This window comes from Macaca thibetana, chromosome 4, assembly GCF_024542745.1.
Source record: "Macaca thibetana thibetana isolate TM-01 chromosome 4, ASM2454274v1, whole genome shotgun sequence".
NCBI classification, from domain to species: Eukaryota; Metazoa; Chordata; class Mammalia; order Primates; family Cercopithecidae; genus Macaca; species Macaca thibetana.
The window spans coordinates 45,083,308-45,096,669 of NC_065581.1; the positions used below are offsets into that span (position 1 = coordinate 45,083,308).

Genomic DNA, 13,362 nt, shown 5'->3' on the forward strand with positions numbered 1-13,362 from the left:
TTCTTTCCTTTTTTTTTTAGACAGGGTCTCTGTCTGTCACCCAGGATGGAGTGCAGTGGCATGATCTCGGCTCACTGCAGCCTGGAACTCCCTGGGCTCAGGTGATCCTCCCACCTCACCTTCCAGAGTAGCTGGGCCTACAGACGTGCGCCACCAGGCCTGGCTAAATTTTGGGGGGGTATCTTTTGTAGAGACAGGGTTTTCCTATGTTTTCCAAGCTGGTCTCGGACTCTTGGGCTCAAGCGATTCTCCCACCACCGCCTCCCAAAGTGCTGGGATTATAGGTGTGAGCCACCATGCCTGGCTTTTTTTTTTTTTTTTTTTTTTTTTTTTTCCTGAAGACAAGGTCTTGCTCTGTTGCCCAGTTTAGAGTGCAGTGGCATGATCATGGCTGACTACAGCCTCCAACTCCTAGGCTCAAGGGATCTTCCCCACTTGGCTTCCAAAAGTGCTGAGATTACAGGGGTGAGCCACCCCACCCTGCCTACTACTACTTTTTTTTTTGAGATGGAGTCTCACTCTGTCAGCCAGTGGCGTGATCTAGGGTCACTGCAACCTCTGCCTCCTGGTTTCAAGCAATTCTGCCTCAGCCTTCCGAGTATCTGGGACTACAGGCTCGCACCACCATACCCAGCTAATTTTTGTATTTTTTTAGTAGAGACAGGGTTTCACCATATTGGCCAGGCTGGTCTCGAACTCCTGACCTTGTGATCTGCACACCTCCACCTCCCAAAATGCTGGGATTACAGGTGTGAGCCACCGTGCCTGGCACCTACTACTACTTTTATGCTCACTTGTGGATATATTCTTTGCCTATCCCTCTGAAGTGGGTAGGGGGTAGAGTAAGAATATTCATATCTGTTTGTTACAGATTGGAAGACTGAGACTTAGGTTTCATAGTAACAGAGCTAGCTTCCATCTTCACCTCCTCCCCTCAGACCACATGGCCTTGCTTTGATCCCAAGCCCTAACTTAAATCTTGTCCAGTAACTCCATTGAAAAAGTTTGTATCACGCCTGTAATCTCAGCACTTTGGGAGGTTGAGGCGGGCAGATCATGAGGTCAAGAGATTGAGACCATCCTGGCCAACATGGTGAAACCGTGTCTCTACTAAAAATACAAAAATTAGCTGGGCACGGTGGCATGCGCCTGTAGTCCCAGCTACTCGGGAGGCTGAGGCAGGAGAATCCCTTGAACCCAAGAGGCGGAGGTTGCAGTGAGCCAAGATCGCACCACTGTGCTCCAGCCTGGTGATAGAGCAAGACTCCGTCTCAAAAAAATACATAACAACCAAAAAAACAGGCGTATAAGTTATAGCTCTCCAACCCCCACCATGCACACACTCCTTAATGGTAAAATAAAAGCTTAAGTTAGCTAGAAATAAAATCCTCCATCACTCTCTGGACATACTTCTAGCTAAAGCCTCAATATCAGACTAGAGAAACTCTGGGATATAGCTGGTGCAGGTGCCTTGTGGAGTGGAAGAACTGCCACCTCCCGTCCCCGAGGTATTCTGCCTCAGTGTCTTCCCTCTTCTCTATTTCTCAGCCCAGTGCTGGCTTTGAAAGCAGCTGCCCTTGATGAAACTCAGCCCAGCAACCCCGCCCCCACAATTAAAAGCTTGGAGCAGGCCTGTCAACCCGCAGAGCCGCCAGCCCAGGCTCCACCCCTTACCTGTCCTGTCACTGCAAGTTGCTTCCCCTACTGGGTTCCTGCTTCCTCCCTGTAAAATGGGGATAGTGATCTGAGTGCACCCTGCCTTCCTCCCATGCAGGTGGGAGAATTAATGCAGTTGTGGAGGTGAGAGTGCTTTGTGACCCTAAGGAGGCCGACAGCAGAGGAGCATGGTGATTTCAGTTACTAAGCATCTGGCTAGACCCTGTCCACCCTGCTGGGGCCAATTCATATAGAAGCTTCCAAAATGCTCTACCTTTCTTTGGTGTGGATAAGACAGGAGGTGATAGGAATGGTACTCTGGGGCTTGTTCTCATTTCATTCTGATCTGGTGGAGCCTTGGAATTCAGAGAAACAGGCAAGCGGTGGGAATGGAGTGTTGAGATTGCTGGAGTACATTGGAGTTGAGAATTGAGAAAGGGGGACTAGTTAGAGCCCCCCCCAACCCAAGATACCTATACCTACCTTTAACCTCCTATAGTGCGCCAGGGTTCTTTGCATCTTATGTTTACATACCCAGGCTCCCAGACACACCCATGTTCACACCCCCACTTCGAAGCCAACAACTCCCTTCATTTCCGTGGACTGCCATGCAGTCATCTAGCTCCTCCTGGACACAGGTCCACACATCAACACACATTTACCTGGACACACATACCTGGACACACACATTTCCACAGCACCCTCAAGTTCTCTGGCCTGAGAACTTTTAATGAGCATTAATAAAGCTTCCATGGTCTGCCGAGTCCTGTTCTAGGTACATCAGAAAAGCATTGTGGTGCCCTGAAAAGCATTCTAGCTTTAAAAAGAAGGTGAGCTAGGTTTGGGTCCTAGGTCCCTCATTTTATTAGCAGTGTGACCTTGGGAAAGTTGCCTAACCTCTGAGTCCCTGTGCCCCCACCCTAAAATGTCAATGACACTCAACTCAGGATCATTGAGGATTGAATGAAATCACGTATATATTATTCTTGAAACTGAGGGCACTGGACAAATGGTACCTGATACAATTACTAAATTGGTGTATTTTTAAAGGCAGCTTGAACTGGAAAGGGGGGAGGCATGACATACCAGCAGTTACTCCTTTAGTCTTCCTAATCCAGGCTTTGCAGAGACTCCCTGGGACCAAGTAAAACACATCAACAACTCCATCCTCCCCTCCATCTGAGGGCTTCTGCCTCTTGCCCTGTGGTTGAAGTGTTAGGAAGAGGCAGGAGAAACCCTCTGATTCCCCCTGGGGGCAGAGGGCCCCTGCTCCCGAAGTTGCAGTCACTGTTTCTAGTTTTGTTGTTCTCTTTGTCTGGTTTTCCTTTTCCTTCCCTGAGGACCTTCCCCCACCCCCCGCCCCCAAGGCAGAGCTTCAGTGTTGTCGGCAGAAAGGTCCCCCAGGGACCCCCCAGTAAAATGGGTGGGGCAGTGCTGCACTGCTGAGGCCACACTTCTCCGCCATCCTGGGATTCTCCCCAGGGCCCCACTCTGTTCTGTCCCCAAACACTTTGAGAACCCAGGCACTCAGGCTGGCTGTCCCTTTCCTCCTCCTCCTGCCCACCCCATCCACTCTGAGCATCAGTGCAGCTGGCCAGCAGCAGGGAACCAGACAGCACCCTGGCTGCCCGGGCAGGCTAAGAGGCCCCCACCCACTCTCCCCTCCTTTGCCAGTGGTAAAGCTCGCCGGAGGGCATAGCTTTCCCAGCCTTCCCTGCTTTAGAGGCAGGAGCATGGCACTGTGGGAGTTGTAGTACTCATAACACTCAGGTGATCCTATGCAAATAACTGAAGAGAGGAGAACGGTATAGGGAAGAGAAATGAGAATAAGCAGGAGTGGCTGGGGCCAGGGAGGTAACTCGAACGCAGAAGTCCTGCTATTTACTTGACTTCCTACTCTGACCCATCGTCGAACCTAAGCCAGTTATATAGAGGTGATTAACAGAGTTCAAAACCCTAATCAAATGAAATCGTGCCATTTTTCTAATAGGCATAGAAAGAAAAGATCAGGACGAGGCAGCTGGCTCCTGACCCATTTTCCCCTGATGTGGAGACCCCTCATCTTACCCTGAGTCCTCAAATCTAAGACCCCTCCCTGTCTTCCTAGGCTCAGCTCCGCCCCCTGCCCTAAGACTGAAAGAATGAGAGTGTGGGGGTGGCGGGGGCAGGGGGCATTTAGATAGATGTTAGAAAATCACAGACCCCTTCCTGAAAATGAAACCAGCCTCTTAATGAAACCTGCCTCCCCAGTCCAGGCCTGGCATCTAGACTGAGTTCCCCATACCCAGGGTGGGGTGTCATAGCCAGATTGCCAGTGAAGGCAAATCCGTGTGACTCAACTCTCCCCTCCCTAGGCCCTTATCTCCAGAGGCCAGAGCTTCCACCTACCCAGGCAGCCTGGTGATCTGCCCTCACTGCCCCCTCCCCACACCCACCCTACTGGGCCATGAAGGGGATGGGGGCAAACCCAGCTGACTGTTCCACCCTCTGCCCAGGAGGACCATGCGGCAGTAGCAGCCATGCTGCCCTTTCTGCTGGCCACACTGGGCACCACGGCCCTCAACAACAGCAACCCCAAGGACTACTGCTACAGCGCCCGCATCCGCAGCACTGTCCTGCAGGGCCTGCCCTTTGGGGGCGTCCCCACCGTTCTGGCTCTCGACTTCATGTGCTTCCTTGTGAGTGCCTGCTGCCACCCCCTACCTTGGCATCCATGCCCTGTACACACCTGGCAAACACCTCCAGCTCTAACCACTCTGCCACCTGCCCCTGACTTCCCAGGCTTAAGCAGGAGGAGTCCCCATCATCCAGCCCAAGCCTCGACTTTGACCATTCACCCGAGCCAGGGTCATCCCCTTCTAAGACAAGATTTTGGACCCTCTGCTTCTGGCCCCTAGTCCAGCAGGCGGACAGCCTCTGCACTTGCCAACTGCCCCCTCTTCCCTCAGGCACTGCTGTTCTTATTCTCTATCCTCCGGAAGGTGGCCTGGGACTATGGGCGGCTGGCCTTGGTGACAGATGCAGACAGGTAAGGGTCTGGGACCCTCCCTCTAGCTCTCCACACACACACCTTGCTCCACACACCTTAGGAATAGGAAGGAGCCAGCCCTCTCTCATTCCCCTTTGCTGGGGGGATGAAAAGGGACTAGCCCCAATGTGGGCATGGGGGCATGAGGGCCCTCAGTTGGGCCCCTGTTCCTCACCTGTCCCCAGGGACTCTCCCCCACCTCTGCTAACCCTGTCTGTTCTCTGTCCCCAGGCTTCGGCGGCAGGAGAGGGACCGAGTGGAACAGGAATAGTATGTGGGGCACCAGCCCCCTCATTCCCACTAAACCAGCTTTCCCTTTTCTTCTCTCACGCTTCTCTTCTCTTCCTGCCAAGTTGCTGGTTTCTTTTTGCAGTTTTCTCCTCTGCAGGCTCATGTTTCGGATTAACGCAGGCGGTGTGCTTTGCAGAGCAGGGGGCTCCCCAGCTTGTCTCTGCCTCACCTCCCCTTCATCTCTCCCTCTGGCTCCCTGCCTGGGAGAAGTCCCTCCCTGTGAGAAGTCCCTCTCTGTGTGCCCCTGCCTATGCGGCCCTTGTTGGCTGGAGGGGAGGAGTTGTCCTCCAGGAAATCCTCAGCACAATCACGTAGAGACAAGATGGGGTGTCACCAGCAGCTTCTTGTCACCTAACAGCTAGTTCTTCATATTCCAGGGTTCTCTGCTCACCTCTTCTGGAGGCCTGGGGGGGACTGCCCAAGGAGCCCCCCAGACTGGGCTTTTTTGTCACTTTGTCATCTCTGTCTATAGGATTGGAGTTGGAGTTGTAACAGCTGTTGGAGTCAGGGAAGCGGGAGGGTAGGGGAGGAGGGGAGGGGAGGGCAGGGCAGGGGAGGGGAGGGGAGGGGAGGGGAGGGGAGGGGAGGGGAGGGGAGGGCCCCACCCAGGAGACCTTCCAGTCTTCCCAGCCCTTCCAGGTTTTCCTGGTCCATCCTTTCCTCCACCTCCTCATTGCTCTTTGCATAATATTGGCTCTGTTGCCTGTCCCCAGCCCCTGCCAGTCAACTCTGGAACTGCAGGGCCCTCTGGTGTTCTCACTTCAGCCTCCTTAGGGAGATGATGAAGATTACCTCCTCCCTCAAGGCCCTACTGCCCAGCATCAGTGCCCACCTCCGCTCCCACCCTGAGTCACCCTGAAAGGAAGAGGCATATTTGAGGGAAGCCGGGTAGAGGGCTGTCATTCCTCTCTGCTTCAGCCTCTGCGGTTCCTGTGCCTTCTGTGCCTTCTATAGCCCTGGAGCTCTGGAGCACTCAGCCCAGCTCCCCGGGGACTCAGACTCAACAGGCTCTCTGATCTCTCATCTCCCTCACCCCCAGTGTGGCTTCAGCTATGCACGGGGACAGTCATGACCGGTATGAGCGTCTCACCTCTGTATCCAGCTCCGTTGACTTTGACCAAAGGGACAATGTGAGTGCCCTCCCCCAAACTTCTTAGTCCCCCACCCCACCCCCAGGGCATATGGGCTGAGAAGTCCCTCACTTTCAGTGATGTGTAGTCAGGGATGCTGGTTTGGCCTCCTCCTCAGCAAGGAAAGTGATTCATCCAGGGAACCACAGGATGACCCCCCTAGGCCCAGAACTCCTGGCTCCTTCCTCTATGTCACAGCCTCCAAACTAGCACAGCCCTAACATTCGTGAATTCCCAACTTTGTTTGCCACAAAGAGTTCTGTGCCCACTTCTGCTGATTAATCCTAAGGCCACCTTTTTTCCGTAGTCATGGCTTTAGAAGTAATAATAAGCCCTTGGCTCACACCTGTAATCCCAGCACTTTGGGAGGCCGAGGCGGGAGGATCACGAGGTCAGGAGATCGAGACCATCCTGGCCAACATGGTGAAACCCCGTCTTTACTAAAAATACAAAAAATTAGCCAGGCATGGTGGCTGGCGCCTATAATCCTAGCTACTTGGAAGGCTGAGGCAGGAGAATGGCATGAACTCAGGAGGCGGAGCTTGCAGTGAGCTGAGATCACCCCGCTGCACTCCAGCCTGGGCGACAGAGCAAGACTCCGTCTCAAAACAAACAAAAGAAATAATAAGCCCTCCAGCCCTGCCTAGCAAAGCCAACAGAATCCGTCATGTTGCTCGGAGGTTGCAGGTGGGTGACCCCTGGCCATGTGGGCCAGTTGACCTGCTTGTGGATTGGAGCTGAGTGGCAGTGGTCCCTTTCAAAAAGGCGTATGGATGGCAGTTCATAACAGACTCCAGACCCCTTTTCATATCAGACCTAACACACAGGTGTTACCTGCCTGGCTCTCCGTCATTAATTCCATGAGGGTGAGGAGCCTAGTCAGAACTCTAATCCTCAGACATGGGGTGGCCCTGGTCAGTCCCTCTTGGGCTGCAAGTCCTAGGGGTGGCAGCTCTTCCAGCAGTCCCAGCAGAAGATGGCCTTCAGCTTCCTGAGTTGGACTCATACTGGTAGGTGGCAAAGTTGTCACACCTGCTAGCCAGAGGTATCCAGATGGTCCTCAGACTCAGGTGATGTTGGCAACAGGTAGCATGGTCCTGAATCATGGCTGAAAGGCACCTTTCTACTCCATCCTGTGTTATGTCTGGACTTTCTCCTGGATGGAGTTAGGGGCAGGGTGCCCTCTGCCCAACCCTCCCCTGAATATCCCCACTCTCTGCCTTTACAGGCCTAGAGGCTGGAACAGGGAGGTCTCTTTTTTTTTTTTTTTTTCAATTTTTCCCTGAGATGGAGTCTTGCTCTGTCACCCAGGCTGGAGTGCAGTGGTGTGATCTCGGCTCACTGCAACCTCCACCTCCTGGGTTCAAGCAATTCTCCAGCCTCAGCCTCCCAAGTAACTGGGATTACAAGTGTGCATCATCACACCCAGCTAATTTTTGTATTTTTAGTAGAGATGGGGTGTCACCATGTTGGCCAGGCTGATCTTGAACTCCTGACCTCAGGTGATCCGCCCACCTTGGCCTCCCAAAGTGCTGGGATTACAGGCGTGAGCCACCACATCTGGCCGGAGGTGGGGAGATATCTTGTAGCTCACAGTGACCCTGGGCTTTAGTCCTTCCAGGGTAGACTAGAGGGTTAATAGCTGGAATTCAGGCAGCAAGGCCCTCCTCTCTGCTTTTGGCAGCCATGTTGCAAACTCTTATTAGCTGGAGGTCTGGAGGCCCTGCTAACCTTAGAACCCCAAGCCCCACCCGTCCCACCCTGGCCTACACAGCCACAGGGTATTTGCAGAAATCTGTAGATCTGGACATGAGGATTCACAGATAACCCTGTTTAGTGTTGGTCTTTTTTCTTTGAGGGCTGAGACCTTCCCTCTCTCCCTTTTTGGGGATAAGCTAGTTCCTAGGATATAAGGATTTTTTTTTTAGCGAGGGGTGTGGAAGCTGTGCCTGGAGGTAATTATGAGAATGGGTGGGACTTGAGGGAGAAGAGAGGTTCGGGTTGGTGGGCTGGGGACTCCCGCTGACAGCCCTCTGTTCCCCCAGGGTTTCTGTTCCTGGCTGACAGCCATCTTCAGGATAAAGTAAGTGGACCATCTTCAAGCTCTAAAGAAAGAGAGAAACTTCAGAACCTGGCATCTCCCTAGAAAATTGAGAAGCCAGCAGCTTTCAGGGCCTTAGCACTCCTTGCCAGCCCAGCACCCTCCTCCCTGCTCTGGAAGGCCAAGCCCTGGGGACCCGAGCCTCTGCTGTCCCCTGGACACTCACTTGACCCCACAATCTCCTCTGTGACCCCCCCTGCCTGGGGGGCCCGCTCTGCCCTCTTCTCTTCCTGCCCTGCCCCACGTAGAGAGAAGGGGTGGAGCCCCTGCCTCAGCCTCTGTGCAGCCAGCGGGTGGGGGCAGCAGTAGGCTGGAAGCAGCCAGCCAGCGGCAGGCAGAGCCTGTGTCCAGCAGGCAGAACTCAGGAGATCCAGCCAGAGTCCAGCAGGCAGGCAGTGAGCACTGAGAAAGGCAGGAAGCCGGGACAGGTCAGCACTGCCACCACCCACTCCCCTAAGCCTCCTGCATGGGTACCTCACTTCACTACACCAGGCTCAGCCACACCCATGAGGTGCTGCTGCCCCTCTTCCCATCCTTCCTTCACTTCTGCCTCTTTTACCACTCCTCCTCCTGCTGGTCCTCCTTCTTTCTCCTCTTCCTCCCTCCACAGATATTTCTCTTTTTTCTTCCCTTTTCTCTGCATTCCCATTTTTCTTCTTCCCCTTCCTCTCTGCAGTCTCTTTTTTCTTTTACCTCTTTCTTTCCTTCTAGCCCTCTGCCTTCATCCCTCCCCTTCTCCATGCATTTCTCCTTTTTCTCCCTCCCCCTCTCTTCTGCCTTGCTCCCCTCTCCCCTCACAGAAAATAGGGGACAAAGAAGTCCGATTTCAGCCCTGTAGTACTGCCAGATCAGCTGGAGCTAGGGTGGGTTTGGGGTGGGGGTGGGTCAGGGCAGGCAAGTTGCAGCCCCTTTCTTGCCCTGGTCCTAACCTAATTCCTCTGTCCACCCCGTACGGCTGCAGGGATGATGAGATCCGGGACAAATGTGGGGGCGACGCCGTGCACTACCTGTCCTTTCAGCGGCACATCATCGGGCTGCTGGTGGTTGTGGGCGTCCTCTCCGTAGGCATCGTGCTGCCTGTCAACTTCTCAGGGGACCTGCTGGGTCAGTGAGGGCCAGGACGGCTAGGGTGGAGAGAGGATGGGGCTGGAGGGGATGTGCCCTGACCCCACCATCATCCTCTCCCTCTTCTCACCCCCTAGAGAACAATGCCTACAGCTTTGGGAGAACCACCATTGCCAACTTGAAATCAGGGTAAGATGTGAAGCTGGTCGGCCAGGCCAAGGTCTATGACCAGAGTCTGGGCCATGATGTGGGACAGAGAGGAAAGGCAGCTGCATTGATGGGAGCAAAGGCTACAGGGATGGCTGAGGGTCCCTGAGGGCTTGAGTTGGAGACAGAAGAGGGGGATGCCTGCTGAGGATCCTCCAAGGATGACCAGATACAGAAGAGGAGGGTGAAATCTCAGGAACCAAGGAGGGCCAGCTGGGGCAGTTGGAGACACTGTAACCAGCGGGTAGGGTGTAGAGAGGTGGCCTATCAGGGACATTTTCATTGGAATGGGAGAATCTTGGGGTCTAGGGGATGTGGGATGTGGGCCTGCCTTGTGAGGAGTCAGTGCCAGAAGGCTGGTGGCAGTAGAGGGCCCTGTCTGTATCAAGGGTTTAACACTGACAGGCTGAGGCATCTCATCTGAGTGTGTCCTAGCCCCAGTGGCTCCCATGTATCCTCTCTGCTCCTCCCAGGAACAACCTGCTGTGGCTGCACACCTCCTTCGCCTTCCTGTATCTGCTGCTCACCGTCTACAGCATGCGTAGACACACCTCCAAGATGCGCTACAAGGAGGACGATCTGGTGCGTGGAGCAGAGCCCAGGTCCTGCCCCGCCCCCAGCCTCTTCCCTTCCCTTCCCTGCAGGCCTCTCTTGTCTCAGCCCCAAGAGGTGTCAGCTGGGTTTGAATGCTGGCACAGCATCCTGCAAGTTACATAACCTCCCAAGCCACAATTTTCTCATCTGTGAAATGGGATAACAACAGTACCTCCCCCAAGGTTGTGGGGAATACGCGGAAACAGCCATGCTGTGCCCAGCACTTGGGGAAGTAGCTGTGGCTGACATTAGGATAGTAATATTCATTCCCCTTCTACATGCACTCACCAAGCCAGAACCAGACACCTACTCCATGCCAACCACTGTACTGGGTCCTCGGGGTCTAAGGAGCTGAAAGTAGTACCCCCTTCATCTGCCTCTATAACCCCTCAAGAGCCTAGGATGGCGTGGCTCTTTTGTTAGGCTCACTGCCTGATTTCTGTTAGAAACACTCCCCTGCTTTCCCTGGGACCTGGCTTATCCATAACCAAGGCCTCCTGTCACCCCATCTGCTCCCCTCTGCTCACCTACTTCTCTACCCCCTCAAAACAAAACCTCCTTCTCTAGTGCCCCCCACCCCCCACATCCTCTGGCTCCGCTGGGGTCAGGCCTCAGAAGGCAAACCCACTCCCCTGTCACCCAGGTGAAGCGGACCCTCTTCATCAATGGAATCTCCAAATATGCAGAGTCAGAAAAGATCAAGAAGCATTTTGAGTGAGTAAGCCACACTTCCCCCTAGCCTCAAGCCCTGCTGCAGAGCCTTCTCTGCCTTTGAACTCCAAGAACATCCTTATACCCTAACCTGGAGCTCTGCCATGGGTGGGATAGAGATTAGATCCAGGAAGAAATGTCCGATTCCAGGGTGGTTTAGCACTTGGGCTGGGTGATAGGCCCCTTTAAAACAGGAAAACGAGGACAAAAACTTGAAGAGTGAGTCACTCAAACCCCCTATCCGCAAACCTCCTCCTGGCTCAGACTGGGTCTAGGTCGTTGACCCAGGGTCCACTGGAGTACATACCTTCTTTAAAATTAAAAGCAGCATTCTGGAGTTTGTGTGCAGATATGACAGGGAGAAGCTCCTTGGTTTCCAGTGGATTCCAAGGAGTCCAGGAGAATTTGAACTGTGTATTCTCTTGAGACTTTTTCAGCTCTGGAATTATGTCTTGGGGTGGGTAGAGCAGACCTCCAGGACTGTCCGGTGGCCAGAAACTAGAGAAAAGGGAGGTGATGTAATGAGGCAAAGTGGGAACTCACCTGGTCACCCCATGACTAGGGATGCATCTTGGGGCACAGCTCATAGGGTGGGGAATGAGAGTGAAGGGCCCCTCCATGGGGGTGTGTAGGGACGGTCTCTATACCACAGGATTAGGGCTCTTCTCACATATGCATCTGTTCACTCAGCAAACTTTCTCAAGTGCTGTTAGTCATAAGTTACCGTAGTGGGCTTTGGGACTGTAAAAAATGAATAAGGCCAGGCATGGTAGCTCATGCCTGTAATCCCAGCACTTTGGGAGACCAAGGTGGGCAGATCACTTGAGCCCAGGAGTTGAAGACCAGCCTGGGCAACATAGCAAGGCCCCGTCTCTACCAAAAAAACAAACTTAGCCAGGTGTGGTGGCATGTACCTGTAGTCCCAGCTACTTGGGAGGCTGAGGTGGGAGGATCACTTGAACCCAGGAGGTTGAGGCTGCAGTGAGCCATGTTTGCACCACTGCACTACAGCCTGGGTGACAGAGCAAGACCCTGTTTCAAATGTTTCAAAAAATAAAAAATAGAAGAGGCCAGGCACAGTGGCTCACGCCTGTAATCCCAGCACTTTGGGAGGCCAAGATGGGAGGATTACTTGAGGCCAGGAGTTCAAGACCAGCCTGGTCAGCATAGTGATACCCCGTGTCTTAAAAACAATAATAAAAGATCATTGAGGGCTGGGAGTTTGAGACCAGCCTGACCAATATGGCAAAACCCTGTCTCTACTGAAAGTACAAAAATTAGCTGGGCATGGTGGCATGCACCAGTAGTCCCAGCTACTCGGGAGGCTGAGGCAGAAGAATCGCTTGAACCTGGGAGGCAGAGGTTGCAGTGAGCCGAGATCGTGCCACTGCACTCCAGCCTGGGCGACAGAGCGAGACTCTGTCTCAAAAAAAGAAAAACGATTGAGTTCTCAGGGGGTTCATCGTATGGTGATCGGCTTTAGGAGCTAATCCAGGGTCTGATCAGAGATTGCTCTGAGGTCAGTCTGTGGTCAGAATCAGGAGCTGGCCAGTGGTCATGATAAGGGATGTTGGTCTGGATCATGGCCCAGACTGAGGTTGAGATTTGGGCTCAGTCTACTGTCAAAATCAGGGTTTAGGCCAGGTGTGGTGGCTCACACCTGTAATCCCCTTGAGAAGATTGCTTGAGCCCGGGAGTTCAAGACCAGCCTGGACAACATCTTGAAACCCCATCTCTACAAAAAAATATAAAAATTAGCCAGACATGGTAGCATGCACCAATAGTCCCAACTACTCAGGCAACTGAGGTGGGAGGATGTCTTGAGCCCAAGAGACTGATGCTGTAGTGAACTGTGATTGCGCCACTGTACTGCAGCCTGGGTAATAGGGCAAGACCCTGTCTCAAAAAAGAAAGTAAAGAATCAAGGTTGAATCCGAGGCCCAGATCTGTCAGTTGGCCAGAATCAGAGTTCACTCACTATCCTGAGTCAGGCCTGTGTGTGATCCAATCAGAGATCGTGTTTGGGCAGGATTGAGAGTGAACATCTATCTGGTCAGGGTCAGATACCAGAGCCTGTGTTAGAAGATTAAGGACTGGTTTGTGATCAGCATTAGTAGATGGATACTCTTTCACACTACATGCAATTATTGACAACCTTCTATGTGCCAGGCACAAATAAATTAGAAACAAGCCCAGTCCTTATACAGGCTATAAAACAGCAGTCAAAATTAGATCATTCTTGTCAGTATGAGAGAACTGTTCGGGGTCCTGTCTGAGGTTCAAGCTGTCATCAGCATTACAGGGCACTCTGGTTCAGGATTAAGGACAGTGTGTACTCAGAATTAAGTGACATCTTTTTTTTTTTTTTCTCATACCATCTTTGGTAACAATGAATTAGGTGACATCTTAATATTACCATCCAGTTGGAATCAGTTATCAGTTTGTATTGAAATCTGGTGTTGGGTTTTTTTCTTGTTGTTGTTTTGATACAAATATCTAGTGAGCACCTACCATGTGACTGCATGGGGAGGAGCTGGTGGTATAGCAGTAAACAACAGAAGGCCTGCCCTCATTTGCTT

At 52.9% G+C, this 13,362-nt stretch overlaps 3 protein-coding genes across 13 annotated transcripts in view; 1 reads left to right on the forward strand and 2 right to left on the reverse strand.

Annotated features, from left to right (window-relative positions):
• Nucleotides 1-13,362, reverse strand: part of MRPS18A (mitochondrial ribosomal protein S18A) — a 564,209-nt gene that overhangs the window by 469,778 nt on the left and 81,069 nt on the right. Inside the window, exon 1 of one of the 7 annotated variants that reach the window (XM_050787010.1) lies at nucleotides 10,650-10,653. The exons of 3 other annotated variants lie outside the window; for them this stretch is intronic. The gene's annotated coding sequence lies outside the window, so the exon portion shown is untranslated. 3 more of the 7 variants (XM_050787021.1, XM_050787018.1, XM_050787008.1) reach the window with 3 other exon arrangements.
• Nucleotides 1-13,362, reverse strand: part of MRPL14 (mitochondrial ribosomal protein L14) — a 66,089-nt gene that overhangs the window by 17,841 nt on the left and 34,886 nt on the right. The gene's annotated exons all lie outside the window — the stretch shown is intronic.
• Nucleotides 1-13,362, forward strand: part of TMEM63B (transmembrane protein 63B) — a 29,485-nt gene that overhangs the window by 4,192 nt on the left and 11,931 nt on the right. For 3 of the 5 annotated variants that reach the window (XM_050786918.1, XM_050786919.1, XM_050786917.1), the window contains exons 2-10: nucleotides 4,152-4,334; nucleotides 4,605-4,684; nucleotides 4,916-4,954; nucleotides 6,015-6,105; nucleotides 8,151-8,188; nucleotides 9,168-9,310; nucleotides 9,409-9,460; nucleotides 9,952-10,060; nucleotides 10,716-10,786. In XM_050786918.1, the coding sequence (XP_050642875.1) occupies nucleotides 4,176-4,334; nucleotides 4,605-4,684; nucleotides 4,916-4,954; nucleotides 6,015-6,105; nucleotides 8,151-8,188; nucleotides 9,168-9,310; nucleotides 9,409-9,460; nucleotides 9,952-10,060; nucleotides 10,716-10,786 (782 nt within the window). In that variant the 5' untranslated portion in view covers nucleotides 4,152-4,175. The remainder of the gene's footprint in view (nucleotides 1-4,151; nucleotides 4,335-4,604; nucleotides 4,685-4,915; nucleotides 4,955-6,014; nucleotides 6,106-8,150; nucleotides 8,189-9,167; nucleotides 9,311-9,408; nucleotides 9,461-9,951; nucleotides 10,061-10,715; nucleotides 10,787-13,362) is intronic. The other 2 variants (XM_050786921.1, XM_050786920.1) reach the window with 1 other exon arrangement.